This window comes from Pristis pectinata, chromosome 3 (assembly GCF_009764475.1).
Source record: "Pristis pectinata isolate sPriPec2 chromosome 3, sPriPec2.1.pri, whole genome shotgun sequence".
Taxonomy (NCBI): Eukaryota; Metazoa; Chordata; class Chondrichthyes; order Rhinopristiformes; family Pristidae; genus Pristis; species Pristis pectinata.
Window position 1 is genome coordinate 3,139,133 of NC_067407.1, and position 27,432 is coordinate 3,166,564.

General features: G+C 47.3%; 1 protein-coding gene across 1 annotated transcript in view; it reads left to right on the plus strand.

The window, feature by feature from the left end:
- Positions 1–27,432, plus strand: part of mcoln3b (mucolipin TRP cation channel 3b) — a 37,052-nt gene continuing 9,620 nt past the window's right edge. The window contains 11 exon segments of the mRNA XM_052012014.1: positions 1–126; positions 12,619–12,845; positions 14,332–14,499; positions 18,752–18,905; positions 23,596–23,622; positions 23,625–23,679; positions 23,770–23,789; positions 23,792–23,865; positions 24,621–24,660; positions 24,663–24,719; positions 27,206–27,318. Of these exon segments, the coding sequence (XP_051867974.1) occupies positions 45–126; positions 12,619–12,845; positions 14,332–14,499; positions 18,752–18,905; positions 23,596–23,622; positions 23,625–23,679; positions 23,770–23,789; positions 23,792–23,865; positions 24,621–24,660; positions 24,663–24,719; positions 27,206–27,318 (1,017 nt within the window). The 5' untranslated portion in view covers positions 1–44.

The window sequence follows — 27,432 nt, forward strand, 5'->3', positions numbered from 1 at the left end:
AACTGGCGTAATTCTAATCTTGCTGCGTGAAGATCTCAGATGATATGGAAAGTCCAGCGAGTGGTCCCACGGAGTGTGAAATGCAGTTTTTCTCTGTGCATTCGTTATATCCTGACAAAAAGCAAGGTCTGTTTTATTTTGAATTATAGATACTGGTTCAACATACTGATATTCTGGAAATTGGGTTAGACCTGCTGTTATGTAGCCTTTGAATTAAGTCGAGCTTCTTCTTCCCCCCCCCCCCATTCAAAAATAGTGGAAGATTTGACTTGCTTCAAGCAATATCTGTACGAAGCTATGTTGGCGTTATTGTCGAAGTTCGAGGCTTAGTTATTGTTTTTGAATAACTGCTTGTGTTGGGCAATCTGATTTTCTTTTGTAAACTGCTTGTTATTACGTCTGTTAACTCACTGTCGTGGGGCCTGTCCTGTTGTCTGTTTTGCAATATAACACCTTGAAGTCTGCGTGGAATGGTATGGATAGTGACGGATTAATGTGATGCACGTTCTGTTGAGGGGGTGAGTGCCTAAGTGGGGTAGAATGTGCCGTTTTGAATGCCCTCTCTAAGAGGGAACAATCTGTACAGACTTCTGGGATGGTACTGCTGTCTTTGTTTTGACTTCGAGAAAGATGTTTGTCCTTGCGTGTGGAGGGTGAGCAGGGAACGGGCGTATTGTATAAAACAAGAGGGGGGGGGGTGAGGAATTAATCCAGTCCAACGCAGATCTGTGAGAAATGTTTCTATCTCTTTTAAACAAGAGGCCATTCAGCCCATTAAGTTACTGCTAGCTCACAGTGATCTTGTTCCCCACTAATTCCCCCTATAACTTGTTCTCCCCACGTTCCCACACCAGGGGTAACTTGCAGTAACTAACTAACCTGCTGACCTGCACGCCTTTGGGATGTGGGGAGAAATGGGAGCACCTGGGGGCGGGGGGGAAACGTGGAGTTTGCACAGAGGTCAGGATTGAACCCAGGTGACTGGAGCTGTGAGACGGTGGCCCCACCAGCTGTACCACTGCTCCCCAGGTCAGGATTAAATCAACTGACCTTCAGAGGAGCATAAATGAAAGGTTTCTGACAATGTCACTCAGTGTGGGTTCCTCATAACAACCTCTTCATCCTAGGAATTACTCTAAAGAACATTTTAAATGAGAGAGAACTGGGTGGGAAATTAACTTCTAGAAAGGTGGAATTAAAAAGATATTAAACATGTTGAATCTTGGTTAAGCCACTCATTGAATAACTGGCACAGTTCAGGCCTCTATTATAAAGCATGTTGAGGTATCAGATGTGGGTGGGAAAACATGGTATGATACCAGAACTCAGGAGCTTTCAATGTTCAGCAAGCACTGGGCAGATTGACTCTCCGTCCCTAGAATGGTGAAGGTTGTGTGCAACCTGTTGGAGATCCTTAGGATTCTGTTGAGGAGACTGCAGAGAGATGGTCCACGAGTTCTGGTGCCAAAGGGCAGGGTGGATGCACATCAGTGACCTTCTGCTCACAACTGCAAACCTCACTTGAGCATCCAGTGGGTAGAGCTGCTGCCTCTCAGCTCCAGAGACCCCGATTCGATCCTGACCTCCAGCGCTGTCTGTGTGGAGTTTGCACATTCTCCCTGTGTCTGCATGGGTTTCTCCCAGGTGCTCAGGTTTCCTCCCACATCCCAAAGTTGGTAGGTTAATTGGCTGCTGTAAATTGTCCCCGGTGTGTGGGTGAGGGGTAGAATCTGGGGGGGGGGGGGGTTGATGGGAACGTGGGGAGAATAAAATAGGATCAGTGGGTAAGCCTAGTAATTTCTAGGGTAGGGACATGTTCAGCACAGCTTTGTGGGCTGAAGGGCCTGAATTGTGCTGTAGTTTTTCTATGTTTCTCTATGTAAACGGGTGGTTCACAGTAGGTGCGGACTTGGTGGGCCTTGGGCGTGTGGCAGGGATGACTGGAGACCACTGATCTCGTCAAGCCTGTGCTGTAAGGCAGGGGAAGAGGAGGAGGAGGAGGTGGTGGGGGGAATGTTTGGTGTGCATTGAAACCCTGAGACAGTTGGGTAACAAATATCCTGAACAGGATGGCCAAAGGTTGTGGGGGGGGTGGGGTGGTCATGCATTTGGGTTGGAGATGGGGGTATGGTTGGGTGGGCACAGGAACAGACTACACAAGGAAAGTAAGAGATTTACCTGTGGGGTGGGGTCTCCCAGTCTGGCACTGTCCCAACCAAGGGTTGCCTCAGAAATGACCAGTGATGCTCCCACCAGGCCAACCTCGTCCACACTCCGCTGAAAATCTCTAAAAGGAACCTTGGACAAGGTGGGTTCCCCAGTGTGCAGAGATGCCAGATAGAATTTCTGGACATGACGTGAAACAATTTGGAATTTGTTGTTAAAACATCTCTCTGGAAAAAGAACCAATTTTGCAAATGAATTTCCAACCAAGTATCTCTGCAGTGAGTCCAAAATGTTGGGTCTGTAAATGTTGGGACAGTTCCCAATAAACTTCAAAGGGAACTTGGTGGAAAAGTGTGGAGTTGAGTGTGGAGTTCCCCTGTGGAGTTGAGTTCCACACTCACCCAGAGTGGAGGGGGTAGGGAGCTTGCTCACTCCCCCAGTGACAGGTCGAGGTGAATAGTATGGAATCCTTTTGGGGACGCCATGTAAACACGTGGGGGGAGCTTGGTGGACTTGGTGGGGGGAGCAAGGGGAGGCTGGGTGGAGGTGAGGGGAAGCTGGTGTGGGTGGCATGTTTTGTACTAGTTTAGACCTCCTGGGTTTCTGAAATAACGATACAAAGTATTTTCATGTCCCACTGCTGAGATGGGTGATTTTAACCTGTTTCAGTAGAGGTTGTACAGTCGGTCTGCAGCAGTTGACTCAGTACTTGCTCTCAGTGAGAGCCAACCCTGTTGTTTACCACAGAGCCTTCTGCCTTCATTGTTACTTTAACCATGTGGACTTTGATAAGTGATGACAGGTGACAAATGTGGAAATTTCAGTCAAATAAGGAAAGCAGAAACTGCCTAGATAGAATTCAAGGGAAGAGTTTTAAATAATTTATGCATAGAGCTGGATGTAATAGTAATACATGCAAAGTGGGTTGAAATCTGTGGTGTATTGCAAGAGGGATGACTAATTTTGGAACTGGCGCTGATCAATAGTCTGATCATACCAACAGACGTTCTGTGTCCCAGGCAGGGCAGTGAGTTAAGGGTGTCCTTGGGTGTCAAGTTAACAGAGTAAAATGGGAAAATGACAATGTTGCAGTTGTGCTGAGGTTCTGGAAATCAGTGGGAAAGGGAGAGATTTGGAAATCGGTTGCCAATTTCTCCACTTAATATGGATTATGGAATTCTGTCCAAGGTCAACAGGTTGGCAAATGGATTGTTGGTGTTTTTGATAAAAGCATTTGGCAAGAGATATGCTCTTTTACTAAAGAGAGCATATGAATGATAGAGAAGTGGGGGGCTATGTGGGAGGGAAGGGTTAGATAGATCTTGGAGCAGGATAAAATGTCGGCACAACGTCATGGGCTGAAGGGCCTGTACTGTGCTGTAGTGTTCTAGGATTTGGTTTGATTTATTGGTTTGTTATTGTCACGTGTACCGAGGTACAGTGGAGAACTGTTTTGCATACAGATCATTTCATCACATCAGTGCATTGAAATAGTACAAAGGAAAACAATAACAGAATGTGGAATGGAAACAAGAAATTCTTCAGCTGCTAGAATCTGGAGCAATACACAAAGTGCTGGAGGAACTCAGCAGGTCAGGCAGCATCCATGGAGGGAAATGGACAGTCAATGTTTCGGGTCAAGACCCTTCATCAGGACTGGAAAGGAAGAGGGCAGAAGCCAGAATAAGAAGGTGGGGGGATCACACACAGGCAGGGGATAGGTGAGTTCAGGTGGGTGGGGTAGGGGGAGAAGATGTGATAAGCTGAGAGGTGATAGGTAGAAGAGGCCAAAGGCTGAAGGAGGAATCCAGTAGGAGAGGGCAGTGGACCATGGAATAAAGGATGGGGGAGGGGAGGAGATGGACAAGTCATGAAGGTGGGGGAAGGGAGCCACGGGAATAAGGGAAGACAAAGGAGTGGGGTGGGGGGGGAGGGGAAGAAAAAGAAGGGGTGGGGTTACCGGAAGTTGGAGAAATTGATGTTGAGGCCGTCAGGTTGTAGACTCCCAAGGTGGAGTATGTGGTGTTTCTCCAACCTGCACCTGGCCTCAACATGGCAGTAGAGGAGGCCATGGATAGACATGTCAGTGTGGGAGTGGGATGTGGAATTGAAGTGGGTGGCCACCAGGACGTCCTGGCTGTTGCGGTGGATGGAGCGAAGGTGCTCGACGAAGCGGTTACCCAATCTGTGTCGGGTCTCATCGATGTACAGGAGGTTGTACCAGATGCAATAAATGACACCCTCAGCCTCTCCTTGAAGGATTGTCTAGGGCCCTGAATGGTGGTGAGGGAGGAGGTGTAGGGACAGGTGGAGCACTTGAACAGAATGCAGAATAGTGTTGAAGTTACAGGAAGTGCAGGCAGACAATAAGGTGCAAGGGACATGATGAGGTAGATTGAGGTTGGGTCCATTTTATCGTACAAGGGGGCCATTCAATAGTGTTACAACAACAGGATAGAAGCTGTCCTTGAGCCTGGTGGTACGTGCTTTCAGGCTTTTGTCTTCTGCCTGATGGAAGGGGGGAGAGGAATGTCCAGGGTGGGTGGGTTTTTTATTATGCTGGCTGCTTCACTGAGGCAGCAAGAAGTGTAGACAGAGTCCATGGAGGGGAGGCTGGTTTCCGTGATGTGCTGAGCTGTGTCCACAACTCTCCGCAGTTTCTTGCGGTCATGGGCAAAGCAGTTGCCGTACCAAGCTGTGATGCAAAGGTGTTGCTGCCTATCCTTACTGATTGTAGTCGTTGGTTAGGAAGTCAAGGATTCCATTTGCGGAGAGAGGTGTTGTACCAGGTCTAGGAGTTTGTAGATGAGTTTACTTGATTATTGAAGGCAGAGCTGTAGTCAATAAACAATAGTCTAACGTAGGTGTCTTTGCTGGTCAGATGCTGTAAAGATGAGTGTGGGGCCAGGGAGATGGAGTCGGTCGTAGACCTGTTTCAGCAATAGGCAAATTGCAGTGGGTCGAGATTGTCTGGGAGGCTGGTATTGATGCGTGCCATGACCAGCCTCTCAAAGCACTTCATGATGGTGGATGTCAGAGCCACCAGTTGGTAATCATTAAGGCACATTGCCTTGGTTTTACCAGGATGATAGTGGTCTTCTGAAAGCAGGTGGGAACCTGAGATTGAAGCAGGGAGAGGTTAAAAATGTCTGCAAATACCCCTGCCAGCTGATCTGCACAGGATCTGAGGACATGGTTGGGGACACCATCCGGGCCAGATGCTTTCTGCGGGTTCACTCTCCAGAAGATTGATCTTGCATCGCAATGGTGACACTGGTACATCGGAGGCTGTCAGGGTGGGTGGTGACGTACCAATCCCCTTCTGTTCAAAATGTGTATGGAATGGATACAAGAGTAAAGAGATCTAACTGCATTTGTGCAGGAGACCCAAGAGAATGCTGATGTTGTAATCAGAAATTGCCAGTGGTTTTAATTCCCCCTCCCCATTCTCACTTTGACCTGTCTGTCCTCCGCCTCCACTGCCAGGCTGAGACCAAACACAAGTTAGAAGAACAGTACCTTTTTTCTGCCTGGCTTACCTACAACCTAATCGAATTCTCCAATTTCAGGTAAACTGCTCTCCCTCTGTCCCTCTTTTTGTCTCCTCCTCATCTACCCAGTTCCTCCTACACACACCCAACCCTCCCCAGCCCCCCATCACCCAGTTTCTTTCTCCTTCTCCCCCCACACACCCCTCCCACTGTCCCTGCCTGCCCTCCCCACCTCCCTTATTTGGTTCCCTGCTCCACCTTCTCTCCTATCAGACTCCATCATCTGCAGCCCTTTGCCTCCAAATTTCTTTAGCCTCCTGAGGAAGTAGAGATGCTGATGAGCTTTCTTGGCCGTGGTGTCTGTGGTTGGACCAGGACAGGCTATTGGTGATGTTCACCCCTAGGAACTTGTTCTCAACCCTCTTGATCTTGGCACTGTTGATGTGGACAGGAGTGTATACACCAACCAGCTTCCTGAAGCCAATGACCAGCTCCTTTGTTGACATTGAGGGAAAGGTTGTTGTCATGACACCATGTCACTAAGCTCTCTCTCTATCCTGTACTCCAACTCATTGTTATTTGAGATACAGCCCACTGCAGTGGCATCATCTGCAAACTTCTAGATGGAGTTAGAGCAGAATCTGGTCACGCAGCAGTGAGTGTATAGGGAGTAGGGGGCTGAGGATGCAGCCTTGTGGGGCACCAGTGTTGAGAATAATCGTGCTGGAGGTGTTGCTGCCTATCCTCTCTGATTGTGGTCTGTTGGTTAGAAAGTCAAGGATCCATCTGCAAAGGGAGGTGTTGAGTCCCAGGTCTCGGAGTTTCGAGATGAATTTGCTTGGAATTATAGTATTGAAAGTGGAGCTGTAGTCAATAAACAATAGTCTAACACAGGTGTATTTGCTGTGCAGATGCTCTAGAGATGTGTAGGGCCAGGGAGATGACGTCTGTCGTAGACCTGTTTCGCTGGTAAGTGAACTGCAGTAGGTCAAGGTTGCCTCCTCTGGCAGCTTGTTCCATATACAGTCAGTCGGGTTTATTGTCATCTGCACAAGTTCATGTGTGCGCAGGTGCAATGAAAAACTTACTTGCAGTAGCATCACAGGCACAGAGCATCAGATAAGATCTTTTATTAGTCACATGTACATCGAAACACAGTGAAATGCATCTTTTGCGTAGAGTGTTCTGGGGGCAGCCCACAAATGTCGCCACGCTTCAGGCACCAACATAGCATACCCACAACTTCCTAACCTGTATGTCTTTGGAATGTGGGATGAAACCAGAGCACCCGGAGGAAACCCACGCAGACATGGGGAGAACATACAAACTCCTTACAGACAGTGGCCGGAATTGAACCTGGGTCACTGGCGCTGTAATAGTGTTATGCTAACCGCTGCACTACTGTGCCTGCCATCCACAGCATCCACAAGAAAAACTTAAATTAACCATAAATTGTACACAATTTTTACAAGAAAAAAACACAATTGGAACATACATGGACCATCCTCCGTGAAAGGTTGTCCCTCAAGTTCCTACTAAATCTCTCCCCCTCACCTTAAACCTATGTCCTCTAGTTCTTGATTTCCCTAACCTTCGGAAACCAACTGTGCCCATTCACCCTATCTATGCCCCTCAATTTTATAAACCTCCATAAGATCACCCCTCATTTTCCAGTGGGAAAAGTCTCAACCTCTCTCCATAACGCAGTCCCTCGTGTCCCAGCAACATGCAGATAAGGCAGGAGACTGGTGTTGAGCTGGAAGATCAGCCATGATCTTGATGAGTGGGCAGCAGATTAGAAGGGCCAAATGGCCTACTGTTCCTTATTTTCTCATGCCATCACCTTGCTGCTCTGGGGCTGGAGGGACTCAGCGGGTCAAGCAGCATTTATTTGGGGGTGGGGGTGGTGGTATTGTTGATATTTCAGGTCGAAACCTTACATCAGGGAAAGTATACCCAAACTATCTACCTTTGTGCCTGCACCAAGCTGTGTATGGACCCAGGGAACTTTAGCACCAAATTCTCCCACCTCATTGAGACAGGTGGATCTGCTGTGTTGCTCTGAATGCTGCATCCATCTGGACCAGATGGAGAATAGTCTGTGTTAAGACTACTGTTTATCAACTATGTGCAGAACACACTTGACAGCAACTCTGTTGCCCAACTGACTGGGTGCAATGGCCTTGCCCCAGAAGGAAAGGTTGATAGTGGATCATGTCAGATGGTTCCATGATAGTCCTGGTGACAGACTTTCAAACCGGGCCCTGGTGTGACTTGTGATGAGAGGGTGACTGACCTCCCTGTCGGATCCTCCGCACAGCTGCAGGCTCAATCCCACTCCGCACTGCCCTCCTGCGGCTGCACCAGGGAGGAGACAGTCATCCATCTTCTCCTGGAACAGTGGAAAAGAATGCAGTAGCCTGGCGTTCATCCCAAGCAGTTGTGAGACATGGCTCTGCTCTTTGGACTGTTCCTGGGGATGCAGACCGAGACTGACATTGACTATCGATGTAAGATTGTCACCTCTGTAAAGATGTGCTTTGGTTTGCCTGAAACTTGGGGAAGGACTGGTTCAAAGTCCTACCACCACTGCACACTGAGTGGTTGGAGTCTCGGGCTTATCACTCAATGTATTGGAATGAAAACTTAATGTCGTGCTGATATAATGCAAATCTTTTATGCAAATGGAGTGATAAACCACTGTAGTGTGAAATGCTGTTATAAATTTGCAAATTATTTAATGAGGATATATTCCTGAAAGGGGAAAATTGATGTGATCAGTCAGATGTGAAGCACTTTTTCCCAGGGTAGGGGAGTCTAAAACCAGAAGGCAGATGTTTAAGGTGAGAGGGGAAAGATTTAAAAGGGACCTGAGGGGCAACTTCACACAGTGGTGAGTGTATGGAACAAGTTGCTGGAGAAGGTGGTTGAGGCAGGTGCAATAGTGACTTTTAAAAGATATTTGGACAAGTACATGGATAGGAAAAGTTTAGAGGATATGGGCTAAACGCAGGGAAGTGGGACTAGCTTAGATGGACATCTTGGTCGGCATGGACCAGTTGGGCCAAAGGGCCTGCTTCTCTGCTGTATGACTCTGACTCTGACACTGACTTGTTCTGGCCCCACAAGTTTCTGAGACCTCTGCACTCCACATTTCCCACTCGAGTATTCTCCATTCCATTGCTCCAATGTTGCTGGCTGTGTTTTCAGCTGCCTGGGCCTCGAGCTCTGGGATTCCCTCCCTAAACTCTTCCACCTCTACACCTCGGCTTTACACCTGTTGCTTTAGCTTTTGGCCACTTGTCCTAACGTCTGGAGCAACCTTTTTGATTTGGGACAATTTATAGCAGCCAGTTAACCTCCCAACTCGCCTCTTTGGGATGTGGGAGGAAACCAGACACCTGGGAGAAACCAGTGTAGTCACAGGGAGAACATGCAGACTCCACATAGTGCTGGGGGTCGGGATTGAACCTGGGTCACTGGAGCTGTGTGGCAGCAGCTGCACCACTGTGTCACCCATGCCCCAGTGAGTGAGCTGAATTTTGGAATGTGATCTTTGTTTCGTAATTGAACTGTTGGATAGTTAGGAGTTGAAACTGTGTGTGTGTGTGTGTGTGCATCCTTGCAATGTACTGTTGTGTTTGTAGATTTGGTACCTACAGCAATTGGAATGGGGTCCAAACTCTGCTCCCATCGTATGCTACGGGAAAGCGCAGGTTGAGTGCTGAAGAACATCACTGTTGTAATAAGAGGTGGAAAGATTCAAGGAGGCCATTCAGCCTGTCAAGTCCATGGGAACAATCTAGTCTATCTGTCTCCCTCCTCTTGTCTCCCTTCAGCCCTGTGAACTAATTCTCTCTCAACTGTCTCTTCCAGTTCCCTTTTAAAAGCCATGATTGATGTGTTTGGGTGGGGAGTTCCACACCATCATTGTTTTTTTTTTCAAAAAAAGTTTATCTTTGCATCGCTAATGTATTTCTAAATCACCAGTGCTCAGTTTGGGATTCGCATGGACCACTTGGCTCCAGACGTCCTCATAACCTTAGTCCAAATGTGGACCAAAGAGCTGAATTCTAGAGATGAGAGTAACTGCTCTTGAGTGTAGTGTCAAGGCACCCCAGTAAAACTGAGGTCACTGGACATCGTAAGGAAATGCCCCAATGATCGGAGTCATACCTTGTGCAAAGGAAGATGGTTGTGGTCATTGGAGGTCAATCAGCCCAGTCCCGAGCCATCACTACAGGAGTTCCTCAGGGCAGTGTCCTTGGTCCAACCATATTCAGCTGTTTCACCAATGACCAACCTTCTGTCATAAGGTCAGAAGTGGGGATGTTTACTGATGACTGCACAATGTTCATCAATTGGTAATTGGTTTATTATTGCCTCAAGTACCAAGATAGTGGAAAACTTTTGTTTTGTATGCCATCCATGCAGATCATTTTATACATCCTCGATGTACTTACAGGGAGAAGCAGTAACAATGTAGAAGAGCGTTACAGTTAGAAAGTGCAGTGCAGGCAGACAAAGTGCAAGTGTCACAGCTAGGTAGATTGGGAGATCAAGAACTCATCTTTGGAGTATGAAAAGTCCATTCACTAGTCTTGTAACAGCAGGACAGAAGCTGTCCTTGAGCCTGGTGGTACGTGTTCTCGAGCTTTTGCATCTTCTGCCCAATGGGAGAATGACTGGGGTGGGAGAGGTCTTTGATTAAGTTGCTTCTTTCCAAATGGACTCTGTCATAAGGAAATACAAGATATGAGCACTGAATAAATGCTTGACCAGAAGTCTGCAGCAGTTCAGGAAGGCAGCTCCCCACCGTCTTCTGAAGCCACTTGGGGTGAGCAATATATGCTGATCTTGCAGCAACACCCAGATCCTGAGAAATACATTTTTAAAACAAATAGGATTCTGACTTCTCGATCGATACAGTTTGAGCACACTCCAAGTTTGTGGTGGAAGCTGATTGGGCCAAGTTGGCCGAACATTCTGCCAGCAATGTCATTCAGAATGTAATGTCTGCTGTACTCTAAGGCAAGTCTCAGCAATTACTCCACAAAGGTTGTGTTGGCCATTGAAGGTCTCTGAAAGCTCACCAAGTCAAAGTATTAACTGGATCCGACACTCTCCAGTTGATATTTTTGAATCCGCAGGTTCTTTCAAGAGTCCAAGAATGAGTTGAAAACTACTTGGTGCTTCAAAGTTTTTTATTGGAAAAGTTTAAAACAAAGAACCAGTCACAGAGCACATGACACTAGCTTTACTATTGGGAGATGAGCCAAGACAAAGAAACTAAAATGAGCAAGGGCCAGGGGGAGAAGAGAGCAGGGGAGTGATTAACAAAAAATGACACCTTTTGTACCTGAGGTAAGAGGTACTCCTTGGCTAACAATAGTCCAATCAGAAAACCTTTTAGATAGCTGGCAAAACCAACCAATGAGAAAACACTCACCTGATGGTGAAGAAGCTAAAAAGCAGTTATACCTTGTGCAGCCACTTGAGGTGTATTGAACACTATACATCTTTTTTTAAAAAAAAACTGCTTAAGACAGTTGAATCCAACAAGAGGTTGGACAAACTTGGGTTTTCTCTGGAGCGGTGAAGGCTGATTGGAGACCTTTATTAGTCACGTGTACATCGAAACACACAGTGAAATGCACCTTTGCGTAGAGTGTTCTGGGGGCAGCCCGCAAGTGTCGCCAGAGAGCTGCAGACAGTAGACAGCCAGTATCTTTTCCCCAGGGTTGAAATGTCTAATACTAGAGGGCATGGATTTAAGGTGGGGGGGGGGGGGGGGGGGAGGGGTTCAAAGGAGATGTGTGGGGCAAGTTTTCTTTTGCATGGTGGTGGGTGCCTGGAATGTGCTTCACCAGGGGTAGTGGTGGAGGCAGATATGACAGAGGTATTGAAGTGGCTCTTGGGCATGTGGATGTGCAGGGAATGGAGGGATATTGACATTATAGAACATACAGCAAAATATTGGCCATTTGACCCACTGTTATGGAGGCAGAAGGGATTAAGATTAATTAGTTCAGCACAACATTATGGGCTGAAGGGTCTGATCCTGTGCTGTACCATTCTATGTTCTCATTGGATCAGCCATTGAGTGACAGATTAAACTTGAGGCTGAATGCCCTCCTGTTCCAGCACATCACGGTCAGGTGGTTTGCTTGCAGGTTGAACTGTGCTTGGAAATGAAGGTATGCAGCATGCAGTGGGGAAGTGGTGTCTGTGTTAATGAGCTAATGGTAATCTGGAGCTCCCACCCCTTCCACAGGTTATAGCTGGGCTGAAGTTTCCAAAGCCAACATTTCTGGGCCAGGATATCAAGGGGTATTGGGCATCAGTGTGTTACGATGAGGTGGAGTCGTCCCTAACCTGATAGGAGAAAGGCTGATGACCAGAATGAACTCTTGCTGCTGTATGTTGCAAGCAGTGTCCATGTCGGTCAGCACTAGCCTGGGTGCCTCTGGAGCTCATTGAGACTGCTTCCCTGTTACAGCCCCAGCTGTTCCACTGAGATGAGGCCAGATTCCTCCTGTTTTGCTTCATCTCGTCCATTGCAGATCTCAGGAGAGGGATGGTGAACCTGTATCAGAGTGCAGTGCTGTTTAGTGCTAGGAGGCACAGGTTTAGGGTGAGAGGGGAAAGACTTCAAAGGGACCTGAGGGGCAACTTTTTTGCGCAGAGGGTGGTGAGTATATGGAACGAGCTGCCAGTGGGTGAGGCAGGTACAACAGTATCATTTAAGAAACACTTGGATAGGTACATGGAGGGGTGGGGCTTGGAGGGATATGGGCCGAGTGCAGGTAATTGGGACTAGCTGGGTGGGCACTGTGGTCGGCATGGACTGGTTGGGCCGAAGGACCTGTATCTGTGCTGTATTGCTCTATGACTCTATTATAACAGTTCAGTAAGGACATGAAGGATGTGTGATGTGGAGCCACTACTCTTGTTCCGTTAGGTATGGAGGGTCCTGAACTGTCTGCCATTGGTGACTGTGGAGCTCCAGTGGACTCGCCGGCGCAGGGGAAGGACAATGGGTTGACGAATGACCCCGCCTCAGCCGATCACCTCCGCAGGAAGCTCAAATTCTTCTTCATGAACCCGTGCGAGAAGTTCCAAGCTCGTGGCCGCAAACCATGGAAACTGGGAGTGCAGATCCTGAAGATAGCGATGGTTACTCTGCAGGTACAAATGCTACGTCTGCCCCTGGATCTCAGTGGGGGTTCTGGGTCCAGCTTCTGCTTCCACTCATTGAATCTCACCCAGATTGGATTTACTATTTGAAATGTACGTTGGCCAGTATTTCCTTCCCCAGGGCTCTCCCAGTCTTACACTTGGGCTTGAATCCATTTCTGGAGTCTTTAGAAAGTTATGGTACGAAGATGCCAAACAACACCTCTGCAGAAAATGTCCTGAGTCTATTGTCTGCCCAGTTCTTGGTTTGTAACCTGCTCATTACAGCTTCTCCAGTGTTTGTGATAAGACATAGGAACAGAATTAGGCCATTTGGCCCATTTGATCATGGCTGATTTATTTTTCTCTCAACCCCCATTCTCCTGCCTTCTCCCCATAACCTTGGACACCCTTACTAGTCAAGAACCTATTAACCTCCGCTTTAAATATACCCAATGACTTGGCCTCCACAGCCACCTGTGGCAACGAATTCCACAGATTCACCACCCTCTGGCTGAAGAAATTCCTCCTCATCTCTGTTCTAAAGGGATGACCTTCTATTCTGAGGCTGTGCCCTCTGGTCCCAGACTCTCCCACTGCTGGAAACATCCTCTCCACGTCCACTCTATTCAGGCCTTTCAATATTCGGTAGGTTTCAATGAGATCCCCCCTCATCGTTCTGAACTCCAGCGAGTACAGGCCCAGAGACATCAAACGCTCATGTTAACCCTTTCTTTCCCAGATCATTCTTGTAAACCTCTGGACCCTCTCCAATGCCAGCACATCCTTCCTTAGATATGGGGCCCAAAACTGCTCACAATACTCCATATGTGGTCTGACCAATGCCTTATAAAGCCTAAGCTTGCTTTTATATTCTAGTCCTTTTGTAATGAATGCTAACATTGCATTTGCCTTCCTCACTACCGACTCAACCTGCAAGTTAACCTTTAGGGAATCCTGCACTAGGGCTCCCAAGTCCCTTTGCATCTCCGATTTCTGAATTCGCTCCCCGTTTAGAAGCTACTCTACATCTGTATTCCTTCTACTGAAGTGCATGACCGTACACTTCCCTACGCTGTATTCCATTTGCAACTTCTTTCCCCCATTCTCCCAACCTGTCCAAGTCCTTCTGCAGACTCCCTGCTTCCTCAACACTACCTGCCGCTCCACCTACCTTTTGTATCATCTGCAAACTTGGCCACAAAGCCCTCAATTCCATCGTCAAGATCATTAACGTACTACGTGAAAAGTAGCGGACCTAACACCGACCCCTGCGGAACACCACTAGTCACCAGCAGCCAACCAGAAAAGGCCCCATTTGTTCCCACTCTTTGCCTTCTGCCAGTTAGCCATTCTCCTGCAATCTTCACCTGTGCATGCAAAAGTGAATTGGGGGGGATGTTGCCTTGAACTTGGGAAAGAGGAGTAACCAATGGTTGCTGACGTCCTTCCTCATTGTTGGTTAACACCTCGCACAATTGACTCTGTTCTCTTTCAGCTGGTTCTGTTTGGGCTCAGCAATCAGATGGTGGTCCTCTTCAAAGAAGAGAACACTGTGGCTTTTAAACACCTCTTTATTAAGAACTACGTGGACAGTCCCAGCAGTGACTTTGCAATCTACACTCAAAGTGAAGTCTACGAGTATCTTTCCTTCATATTCAGTCAGGTCAGTGGCTTGTTATGGTCAATTCCATGTTCCGTTCCTTGACCTCTTGTACTCTGTCTTGGTTAGATGTTAATCCAGTTATATTTTAATTGAAATATATGGTACCTGTGTGATTAGTTTCCATTTTAAGATGACTATTTCTTCAAGTTTAAGTGTTTTAAAGTCTACCTCCAAAGAGCACGTTCTTGAATTGAGGGGCATCTTTCCAAACCTACTAAGCATGGCTCCTTTAGTTAAAGCAAAGTTTCAAAAGGCAATGAGGTACCACAAAGGGTGTTGTGTTTGGAGCATAATGGTATCTCTGTTGTTCTGAGAGATGTTTTGAGCTGATGGTGCAGTACTGAGGGACTGCTGCACTTAGATGTGCCATCTCTGAAATGACTACTTCCCTTGGCGGGAAGGCCTGGAAGATCCCCACCACATTGTTTGAAGGAAAGAGGAGTATAGTTTCTAGTCTCCTGGACAACATCTCCCTCCAAGGTTAATTAGCCTTTGAAGAATAAGGGGTGACCTTATTCAAATGTAAAGCTCCTAAGGGGGCTTGATGGGTACATGTTGAGATGTTTCCATTAGTGGGAGAGTCCCAAGCAAAAGGACATAACTACAGACTAAGTGGCTGGTCATCTAAAACTGAGGTGTGCGGCAGTTTCTCCTGAGCTATTGGATCCCTGGAATTCTCTGTTTGCAAGTGTGGTAGAGGATGGGTTGTTGGGTATTTGATGGAAGTAAATATTTAGATCAAGGAATTGAGAGTTATGGAGATGAGAAAAAACAAGATACTGGAGGAACTCAGCAAGCCAGGCAGCATCCGTGGAGAGAAACAGTCAACACTTCCAGTCAGGACCCTTCTTCAGGAGTGGAGAACTGGCACAAGAGTTGAGGCCAGCACAGATCAGCCACGATCATATTGAATGGTGGGGCAGGCTTGAGGGGCTGAATAACCTACTCCTGCTCCTGTTTGCTTGTGATCTTTGTGGGATCTTTCTCTGCATGAACTGGCTGTGATGTTTCCCTGTCATTAACACATTGGCTGCATTTTGAGCAACTGTGGGGTTTTTTGGATGTTCTAAGATAGTCAAGTTGCCTTTCTGTTTGCTCTTTGCACTTTGAGAGCCTGGACCAGGCTGGTTGTTGTCTAGCAGCTTCTACCCTGCTGTTATAAGACTATTGAACGGTCCCCTAGTACGATAAGATGGACTCTTGACCTCACAATCTACCTCGTCATGGCCCTTGCACCTTATTGTCTGCCTGCACTGCACTTTCTCTGTAACTGTAACACTTTATTCTGCATTCTGTTACTGTTTTCCCTTGTACTGCCTCAATGTACTGATGTGGTGAGATCTGTATGAATGACATGCAAAATAAGTTTTCACTGTACTTCAGTACATGTGACAATAAACCAATTTAATTTGCAGTTTTAGATTGGGGTGCTGATGGTGAGGTTTGGGATGGGGGCCACTGGTGAAGGGAGATAGCTTCTGACTTAGATTTGAGAGATGTGAAGTGTGGTTGGACCAGGTTCATTTTTAAGGAATGTGTGGATTAAAGATCATTAGAAAACAGGAATAGGCCACTCATCCCCTTAGTCCTGTTCCACCATTCAATGTGATCATGGCTGATCTGTCCCAGGCCTCATCTCCATCCCCCTCAATTCCCTGATCTTTCAAAAACGTAGTCACCTGCTCTTTAGATCCCCTGGTGATTTGGCCTTCACAACCTGTGGAATGGACATTCAGCTGGCAGAAGGAGTTGAAAGAAAAATGCATTTTGGCCCCAAGTTAAAGGTGAACACAAGGCTATAAGAGTTGGGGAGTAGTTTTACAACTGTATGAAACATTTGGAACATTGTGTGCCGTTCTGCTCGTCCCATTACAGGAGGGATATGGAGGCTTCCAGAGATCATAGAAGAGGTTTATAGATGTACCATAGAAAGCATCCTATTTGGATGCATCATAGCTTTGTACGGCAACTGCTCTGCCCGAGACCGCAAGAAACTGCAAAGTTGTGGACACAGCCCAGTCCATCACACAAACCAGCCTCCCCTCCACTGACCCCACCTAAACTTCCCACTGCCTTAAAAGCAGCCAACATAATCAAGGACCCCTCCCATCCTAGTCACTCTCTCCTCCCTCTCCTGTCAGACAGAAGATGCAAAAGTTTGAGACCACATACCATCAGGCTCAAGAACAGCTCCTATCCCACTGTTCTCAGACTCTTGAATAGACCTCTCGTATGCTAAAAGGTGAACTTTTGATCTCCCAATGTACCTCATTGTGGCCCTTGCATTTTGTCTGCCTGCGCTGCACATTCTCTGTAACTGTAACACAATATTCTGCATAGTTTTCCTCTAACCTCGATGTACTTGTGTGTGGACTGCATGCAAACAAAAGCTTTTCCACTGTATCTTTGCATGTGACAATAATAAACCAATACCAATTCCAGTGATCACCAGGATGCTGCCTGGATTGGAGGGTATGAGCTATAAGGAGAGGTTGGACAAACTTGGATTGTTTTCTCTGGAGTGGCGAAAGCTGAGGGGAGACCTGGTGGAAAGTATAAAATTGAGAGGCGCAGACAGTAGATAGTTGGTAAATTAGTTTATTGTCTCACGTACTGAGGTACAGTGAAATGCCATCCTTACAAATCATTTCATTACAACAGTGCATCGAATTATGGAGTCACAGAGCAATACAGCATGGATACAGGCCCTTCAGCCCAACCAGTCCATGCTGACCACTGCCCACCCAGCTAGTCCCAATTTCCTATGTTCGTTACCGTCCACCTTATCTATGCCTCTCATATGAAACATTTCTATAAGATCGCTCCTCATCCTCCTACATTCCAAGGAATAAAGACCCAACCTGTCCAACCTCTCCCTATAACTCAGGCCCTCAAGTCCTGGCAACATCCTAGTCAGCCTCTTTCCCAGGGTAGAAATGTTAAATTCCAGCAGACGTGGGGTTAAGGTGAGGGGGTCAGTTTTTCTGTGGAGAGTGGTAGGTGCCAGCGTGCACCGCCAGGGTGATGGTTTAAGCAGGTATGATAGTGGTATTTAAGAGGCATCGGCTTATGAATATTCAGGGATGGGGGGGATATGGACCATGTACAAGAGGATGGGATTAGTTTAATTTGGCATCATGGTCAGCACAGATGTGGTGGGCTGAAGGGCCTGTTGCTGTGCTGTACTGTTCTGATTATAATCTGGACCTTCTGCTCCCTTTGGACCTCACTGGTTTCACTGAAAAATTGATTATATTTGCTTGCAACATTTTCTTGAAAGTGAATTAAGTGTTGGGGTTTTAATTGAAATCGCATCCAACAGTTGGGGAAATGTGCCGGTCCCACGGTGCTGGCTGAACGTGGTTTCCCAATGTTAAGTTGTAAAAGGTCCAGTTGGACTTGGCTGAGGCGGTGCTGTTCCAATGTTTCCAGACCTGCCTCCCCACCCACTCCCCAAGTCCCAGACTCTTCCTCGTGTCTTTGTCTGGCCCCCTGAACCAGTTTTTGCTCTTCACTTCAGCTACTGCTCCCTGGGGAAACAAATCTCTTGGGTGTAGGAGACTGAGAGGTGATCTTATGGAGGTCAATAAAATCATGAGGGGCATCGATAGGGTGAATGCACTCAGTCTTTTTCCCAGGGTTGGGAAATCAAGAACAAGAGGGCATAGGTTTAAGGGGAGAGGTTTAATAGGAACTTGAGGGGACTTTTTTTTTTGCACAGAGGGTGGTCAAGTATATGGAACGAGCTGCCAGAGGAAGTGGTTGAGGCAGGTACAATAACACTTAAAAGACAGACAAGTACATGGATAGGAAACTTTTAGAAGGTTATGGGCCAAGTGCAGCCAAATAGGACTAGCTTAGATGGGATTCTTGGTCAGTATGGACCAGTTGGGCCAAAGGGCCTGTTTCATGACTCTCTGGCTAGTGGAAACTTTCTCAACCTTGCCCTGTGGGTGCCCTTTTAGGTTCTTTTATGCTTCAGTATGCTGATTAGCTGTCTCTCTGTCTGTCTCGACACAGCATATGCCCCGTGACAGTAAGGAGTTCTAAATACACAAAATTTTTCTTCCTCCTGGGTCTCCAATTTGCACTCCCTCCCACCTTGAGGAAAGCTCTGGGTGAGATGGCGACTGTCTGACCCAGCATTCCTCCATCCAGTGTCACCTGACTGACATTGTGAAGACAACACTTAAACTTCATACAGTCCAGCTGCCAAGTATAATTTCCCCTGATTTTTGTTTTGCTCTTCCAGTATGCGCAACTGCGTAAGATTTCTGTTGGCAACCATGCTTACGAAAGGAGAGGCACTGACCTAATGCCATTGACTATGTGTCAGTATTTCTACAAGCGGGGAAGCATCAGTCCTGGCAATGAGTCGTTCAACATTGACCCAATGGTGGAGAGGGGTGAGTGTGTGCATCAAGTGTTCTCGTTTGGAGACCACATACACCTGCCTGTACCTCCTGCCATGAAGGTGGAATGAAAACTCTTCTCCCTCAATAAAGAATGGTACAGCACAGTACAGCACAGGAACAGGCCCTTCGGCCCACAATGCTGGTGCTGAACACAATGCCAAATTAAACTAAATCCTTTTCCTTCACATCCACTTTCCTCCATTTCCTGCATATTCACGTGCCTCTCCAAAAGCTTCTGATACACCACTGTCGTATCTGCTTCTGCCCTAGCTCTGGCAGCCTGTTCCAGGTACCCAGCACTTTTTTTTAATAAGAAACTTTCCCTGCACATCTCCTTTAAACTCCTCTTTTCCCCCCCCCCCCCCCACCTTAAATGCAGGTCCTCCTAGTATTTGAGACTTCTACCCTGAGGAGAAAGACTGGCTGTGTCTACCCTATCTTTGTCTCTCAATTTTATGAACCTCTATCAGGTCTCCCCTCAGCCTCAGGCGCTCCAGAGAAAACAGCCCAGGTTTGTCCAACCTCTCCTTGTAGCTCACGCCCTCTGATCCAGGCAGCGTCCTGGTGAATTCCTGCTGTCCCCTTTCCAAAGCCACTGAGTCATAAATCAATCACAAAACCCTTACTCTCTGCCTCCTGTAACCAAGCCAATTTTGCTTGCCTTGGACCTCATGAGCTCTAACCTGGAGCAGTTTCTGATGTGGTACACAGACTGCTTGAATCTTGAGGTCCCTCTTTGGACAATTAATCAAGAGGTCACATTCAGATGTTGATGTGATTATTGGCATCATGGTTGGCACAGATAGGCCTGTTCCAATGCGGAACTGTTCTTTGCTCTATATCTAGGGGAGATGGGAAGTGGGTATATTTGCACCCTGCTCCACTCCGGTTTGATGTGTGCTGCACTGGTTGTTGTATCAGATGACCTTCTCCAGGGGAAGGCACAAGCTGTGCTGGAGAACTTGGGGGGGTGGGGGGGAATCTTGCTTGTCATTTCAGGTGGAAACTAACCATCTTGTGGCACTGTTTGAGTGCCAGAGGGGCAGGAGTTGGCCATCCTGCCCTTCAAACCTGCTTCACTGTTCGTCAAGATCGTGGCTGCTCTTCCAGCTCCATGTCTCAACCACTTCCTGCACTAACCCCATGTCAGTCGATATTCAGAAACCTATTGAGCGGTTTGGCTGGCTCTTCACTGTCCTCTAGGGTAGAGAATTGCAAAGATTTTTCACCCTCAGTACAGAAATTTCTCTTCATGTCACAAGTGGTAGGCCACAGAGAGCTGTACAGCACAGAAACAGGCCCTTCAGCCCACCATGTCTATGCTAACCTTTCTTTGCCCATTGACACTAATCCCATTTTCCCCACATTAAGGCTGTATCCTACTATGCCTTGCCTATTCGAATACCTATATAAATGTCTCTTAAACGCAGTGATTGTATCTGATTCCTCTATCACCTCTGCAGTGAGTTCCAGATATCAACCACTCTGTCTTGCGGGTGAAAAAAACTCTTTCCTCTCAATTAAACCTATAACTTCTTGTTTTGGACACCCCTACCATTGGGAAAAAGAGGGCAACTATCTACCATATCTCTGCTTCTCATAATTTGGTACACCTCTCTCAGGTCACCCCTCAGCCCCCTTCACTCCAGGGAAAACAAGCCCAGCCTGTCTAGTCTCCCCAGAACTAAGTCCTCCAATCCAGGCAACATCCTGTGAATATCTTCTGCACTCTCCCCAGAGCAACCACATCCTCCCTACAGTGTGGTGACCAGAACTGCCCACTGTACTCCAAGTGCAACCTAACCAGTGTTTTATAAACTTGCAACATAATGCCCCAAAGTTTATATTTCTATGCCCTGACTATAAAGGCAAGCATGCCACACACCTTTACTACCCCAGCCACCTGTGTTTGCCAATTTCAGGAACTATGGACTCGAACCCCAAGGTCACTGTTCAACATTCCTTGGCAGACAACCACTTTCTGTGTATGTCCTTCCCCTATATGACTTCCAAAAATGCATCAACTCTCACTTGTCAAGATTAAATTCCATTTACCAATGCTCTGCCCAACGTTCCATCTGATCTATATCCTGCTGTAGTCTTGGATATCCTTCCTGCCTGTCCACAACACACCAACACTCATGTCATCTGCAAACTTGCTAATCATACCTCCTACACTCATATCCAAGTTAATAGATATCACAAATAGCAAGGGTCTTGCACCAATCCATGCAGTGCCCTGCTGGTCACAGAATTCCACTGTCTTCTGCCTCCTTTTGCCCAAGCTAATTTTTGGATCCAATGAGCTATCTTGCCTTGAATCCCATGTGGGACCTTTAAGATTTCTTACTAAAATGCATACAGGCAACATCTACCTCCTACCTCATTTCTCCTTTTGGTTCCTCAAAACAAAACTCAATCAAATTAGTGAGACAAGACTTCTCCCACACAAAACCACGCTGACTATCCCTGATCAGCCCCTGCCTTTCCAAATGTACACAATATCCTACCCTTTAGGATTTTCTCCAATAATTTTCCTATCTCTACCGTAAGGCTCACTGGTAGTAGGTACCTGGCTTTTCCCTGCTCTGAGACTGACCCTGGCTGTGGTCTCCACAGCCAAGGAAAGCATCCCTGCCTTTTAACAAAATGGATGGTGGATAGACACACATTCTGCAGATGCTGGAATCTGGAGCAACCACAAATGGTGGAGGAACTCAGCAGATCAGGCAGCATCCATGGAGGGAAATACAGTCGACATTTCAGGTTGAGGACCCTTCATCAGGACTGGAAAGGAAGAGGGCAGAAGCCAGAATAAGAAGGTCGGGGAGGGGGAGGAGCACAGACTGACAGGTGAGAGGGGGTAGGTGGGGCAGGGGGATGAGAGGGGGGGATGAGAGGGAGTGATGAGAAGCTGAGGTGACACGTAGAAGAGGCAAAGGGCTGAAGGAGCAATCCAGTAGGAGAGGGCTACAGACCATGGAATAAAGGGAGGGAAGTGGGGAATAGATGGACAGATCATGAGGGTGGGGGGGAAGAGAAGGGGTAAGGGGGGTCATAGGAATGAGGGAAGATAAAGGGGAGGGGTACCAGAAGTCAGAGAAATTGATGTTGAGGTCGTCAGGTTGGAGACTCCCAAGGCGGAATATGAGGCATTGTTCCTCCAACCTGTGCCTGGCCTCGATGTGGCAGTAGAGGAGGCCGTGGACAGACATGTCAGTGTGGGAGTGGGATGTGGAATTGAAGGGGGTGGCCACCGGGAGGTCCTGGCTGTTGTGGCAGACGGAGCAAAGGTGCTCGAAGCAGGCACCCAATCTACACGGGACTCACCGATGTAGAGGAGGCCGCACCAGATGCAATAAATAACCCCCTCGGATTCACTGTCTAGGGCCCTGAATGGTGGTGAGGGAGGAGGTGTGGGGACAAGTATAGCACTTGAAGGAACAATGCATATTCTGCCTTGGTAGTTTCCAACCTGATGGCCTCAATGTTGATTCCTCCAACTTCTGGTAACGTTCCACCTTTTGTCTTGCCTCATTCCTATGGCCCCCTTGCCCCTCCCTTGCCCATCTATTCCCCACCTCCTTCCCTTTATCCCATGGTCTACTGCCCTCTCCTACCGGATTCCTCCTCCTTCACCCCTTTGCCTCTTTCATTCCCCCTCAGCCACCTATCTTCCCCCTCTCACCTGGACTCTCCTATCACCTGCCAGCCTGTGCTCCTCCCCACCACCCCCAATCCCCATACCTTATTCTGGCTTCTGCCCTCCTCCTTTCCAGTCCTGATGAAGGGTCTCAGCCTGAACCGTCAACTGTTTAGTTTCCCTCCATGGATGCTGCCTGACCTGCTGAGTTCCTCCAGCATTTTGTGTGTTACATGGCTGATAGTTGTATAGCATGGAAACAGACCCTTCAGCCCAACTCATCCATGCTGACCTAAAACTAGATGAGATGGAGGAGGTTTAAAGCATATGAGGAGTAAACCTTTTCCACACAGTGTAGTGGTATCTGGAACGAGCTGCCAGAGGTGGTGGAGGCAGGAACAGTAACAACATTTAAAAGTCAGAGTTATACAGTATGGAAACGGGCCCTTCGGCCCAACTCATCCACACCAACCAGGGTGTCATCCTGAGCCAGTCCCATTTGCCGGCATTTGGCCCATATCCCTCGACCTTTCCTGTCCGTGTACCTGTCCAAATGTCTTCTAAATGTTGTACTTGTTCCACCTCAACCACTTCCTGAGGCAGCACGTTCCATACACCCACCACCCTCTGGGGAAGAGTTGCCCCTCAGGTCCCCTTTGAATCTATCTCCTCTCACCTTAAACCTTTTAGGCTCCCCTACGCTGGATAAAAGATTGACCATCCACCTTATCCACGCCCCTCATTATTTTCTGAACCTCTGTCACCCTTCAGCCTCCTTTTGCTCCAGGAAAAGTGGTTCTAGCCTCTCCTTATAACTCCTCCCCCCTCCTGCTGTCCAATCCTATATCTCTTGATTCTTCTAATATCCAGATTGTTCTGTGTTGGGATGAGATTCTAACTTGGAGAAGTTCCACACAACCACTGACATTGATTGGTCTGGGGTACAAAGCAGTTATGTGGGAAGCAATGAAATGGATAGGATGGATGAAGCCAACAGTTTAACCAAAGTAAAGCTTTGTGGTATGTTTTGCATTGTAGAGTGCTTGGACATCCAACCAATGACTCCTGGCTCGGTGGTCCAGCTGTGGATGGGAAGCTGAATTTCACATTGCACTTCCACAGGTAGGCCTTCTGTAGTTTATTTTCTGATCTGATTTGGAGGTGAACCTCATTTCGTTTAGTATTTCTTTTCTCTCTCTCTCTCTTTCTCAGGCTTTTGATGGTGCAAATTGAATTAAACTAAAAGCCATCAACCTTCAAACCATCAGGCGTCATGAGCTGCCTGATTGCTACGATTTCAGTGTGACGGTAAGTAGCTCGTCCTTGCCTTGTCTTCATGGGGTGGGGGTTTGCCCCTGAGCTCTCACTTTGTTTTTTGTGAACCAGAAACTGTTTGGGTCTCCACCTCGCCAACTGTGTGCTTGTTCTTGGGCTAAGCACGCTTCCTGTGTTTTGACACAGCCGCTTGGCCTCGTCACCAAGCCCTCAGCTGTTGATGCAGCAGCTCTGAGGTGTTTACACAAACACAGCAAGATCCCACAAACAGCAGTGGCTGGAGAACCTGCTTTAGTGCTATTGGCCAGGTCCCCAGAGGGAACTCTGGTGGGTGACTTTCCAGGGCAGAAGATACAAAAGCCTGAAAGCACGTACCACCAGGCTCAAGGACAGCTTCTATCCCACTGTTATAAGACTATTGAATGGTTCCCTAGTATGATAAGATGGACTCTTGACCTATTGTCTACCTGCACTGCACTTCCCTGTAGCTGTGACACTTTACTCCATATTCTGTTATAGTTTTACCTTGTACTACCTCAGTGCACTGTGTAACAAATTGATCTGTATGTACGGTATGCAAGACAAGATTTTCACTGTACCCCAGTACATGTGACAATAACCAATTCTGACTCTTGTTGGACATGGTCATTACTTCTGCATTTGAGGTACAAATGTTTAAGTGCAGAACTTGCATTGTGGGAGCCAGTCATTTAATTGCCATATCCAGTAGGAAGTGGTCTCCAATAATCCAAACAGTTTCCCGTACATAATCATTTTTGTTTTTTTAGATCACCTTTGACAATAGAGCTCACAGTGGAAGAATTCAAATTATCTGGACAACGATATCTCCATTAGAAAATGCAAAGGCAGACATGTGACGGGGGGTGGTGAGTGTTCTGTGGAGTGTGTGTGAAATAACATGAAGTTTTCTCGGGTGTTTGAGCAACTTGTTCCTTTGGGCTAATCCAGTGGCTGCTGGTTGCTTTGTTTTCATCAATTCCCTTCACCATAATTCATTTGCTGGGCCTGGCTGTTGGTGGCAGTCTTTCACTAGTTAGTGAGAGACTGGTGTCTGAGCTGCCTTGATCCATGTGGTCGAGGTGTAGACATCTTCTGCCAGACAAGGTAAAGGGTGATGTTTGCTTCTGGTGATCTTTAGCTGATCCAAACAGTGCAAAAGGCAGTATCAGTAAATGAGACTAGAAGGTGAAAGACCTGAAGTCTAAGGTGACACACAAAGGTACAACTGAGTTTATTTCTGAATGGATTTGGGGTTTCATATTCCCAGGACAGTTCAGTCTCCTGGGATCATTCAACACTTCCATGTTAACGGGTGGGGTGGTGCAGTGGTCTGGATACAACCTAACTCATTACAAAGAGATCAGAGGCTCAAAGCAGTCACTGTGTCTGGTGTCATGGAAGCAGCAACTTGGAATGGGCAACGTGATGGAGCCACTGCCTCACAGCTCCAGAGACCCGGGTTCGATCCTGACCTCCAGTGCTATCTGTGTGGAGTTTGCACGTTCTCCCTGTGACCGTGTGGGTTTCCCTCAGGTGCTCCATTTTCCTCCCACATCCCGAAGACGTGCAGGTCAGTGGGTTAATTGGCCGCTGTAAATTGTCCCCATTGTGTGGGTGAGGGGTAGGAGAATGGGGAGGGATTAATAGTTACATGGAAGAGAATGTTGTGGGGGTGGGGGGGAAGAAAAAGGGAATAGGGCTAATGGGGATGCTTTGTGAGCTGGCATAGAATTGACAGGCCAAATGGCCTCTAATATCACAAGGAAGCTGTAATGATGCAGTGCACAGTTCCTGTGTGGGCTCTCTCGCCCCACCTCCCTCCCCTCTCCCATTCTCCACCTCTGTAGACTTTCCCTTCAATGCTAATCAAAACTTGAGTTCCACAAATGCACCTTGGCCTTCACCCACTCCCTCTGTAGTCTGGAAGTGCCTGAGGTGGACTTCCAGTGGGGTCACCTCTCATTCTTCTAAGCCAGACCCAGTCTACTGAACTCTTCCTCAAGACCATCTAAAACCATCCCAGGAATCTATCTTTCACTACCCTCTGTCTCAGGAATATCCTTGCATCGGATCTGTACAAAATATTCCCGGTGCAGTCTCACCAGGGCCAAGTGATTGGTGATTGGGGCAAGACATCTCTCCTGTTGTATTCATTCTCTTGTCAACGTTCTGTTTGCCTTTCTGGTTGCCTTACGTACCTGAATGTTATCTTTCAATAATGTATGAAGACGCCGGGTCCCTCTGAACAGCACCTTTCAATATTTCAGAATTTAAAGAAAAACTTATTTCTATTAAAGTGGATGAGCTCTCAATTTCCCACACTTGTCCTTCAGCTATGTTCTTGCCCACCCATCTATCCTTCCCTGAGGCTCCTCTGTAGCTCCCTCACAGCCACACAGCATCGTATCAAAGTTTGGTCTACAAGCTTGAAGCATGTTGAAGGGGGGGGGGGTGAGAGTCAGCAAGGGTGGGAATTCTTGGTTGGGGGGGGGGGGGAGGGGGTGGGTGCAGGCAGCTGAAGGCACGGCTGCCTGTCGTGGAGCGATGGGAATTGGGGATGATCCAGAGACAAGTCACCTGAGCAAGGAACAGTACATTCTGCTTCCCTGAACCACTTGGAAGTCAACAGGCCAACTGCTTAACAATGGCCCCTCCAACCCTGCCAATCTTTATGCACAAGGTGAGGGGGGTAAGTTCAAAGATGTGTAGGGCAGGTTTTTTTTTTAGTGTTGGGTACCTGTAATGTGCTGCCAGGGGTGGTGGTGGAGGCAGATACAATAGAGGCATTTAAGAGGCTTTTGGATAAGCACATGGATAGGCAGAGAATGGAGGGATGTGGACATGTCGCAGAAAGGAGTAGTTCAGTTGGGCATTTAATTACTAGTTTAATTAGTTGGGCACATTGTGGGTTGAATGGCCTCTTCCTGTGCTAGACTGTTCTATGTGCTCAAGAATTAAAACTAATTATTTTAACAGCTCCATGCTTTTCACCTGAGTTGCTCAACAGTGTCCTGTAGGTTAAGTAGCCAGAGTCCCCATGTGTTGTACATTGTAGCCCCATCTTTGAGAATGGCCCCTCTCTCTGTCTCTCCCCGTTGACATCTGTGCACATTTAAACTCTCCCTCTAAATCTGCATTCGGGCAGACTTTGAAGTCTGGACTGGTGATTCACAGACACCCTCACAACTGTAATCACTCAGTGTTTGAGGAACAGATGAAGTGACAAATTCTACTTGTCCACTAGATGGTGAACTTGTTCCTGACAACCAAAACTGCAGACTGCTCCAACTCCCAGTAGTTATTTCTCTGCTGGCTGGCTTTGGTTAAAGTAAATTGCATTTCTTTCTCCCAGTGCAAAGGACCACCCATTACATGATGATTTTTGATGGCTTTATTGTTGGAACTTGTCTGATCTCGTTGATCCTCTGCACCCGATCTGTTATAAATGGAATAAAGCTGCAGCGTGTATGTATTAATAATATTTAATAAATTTATTAGTTGTTAGAGCATGTAATCAGCAGGTTGGGAAAGGAGGAGCCAGGATGTTGCCTGGATTGGAGAGGATAGATTGAGCAAGCT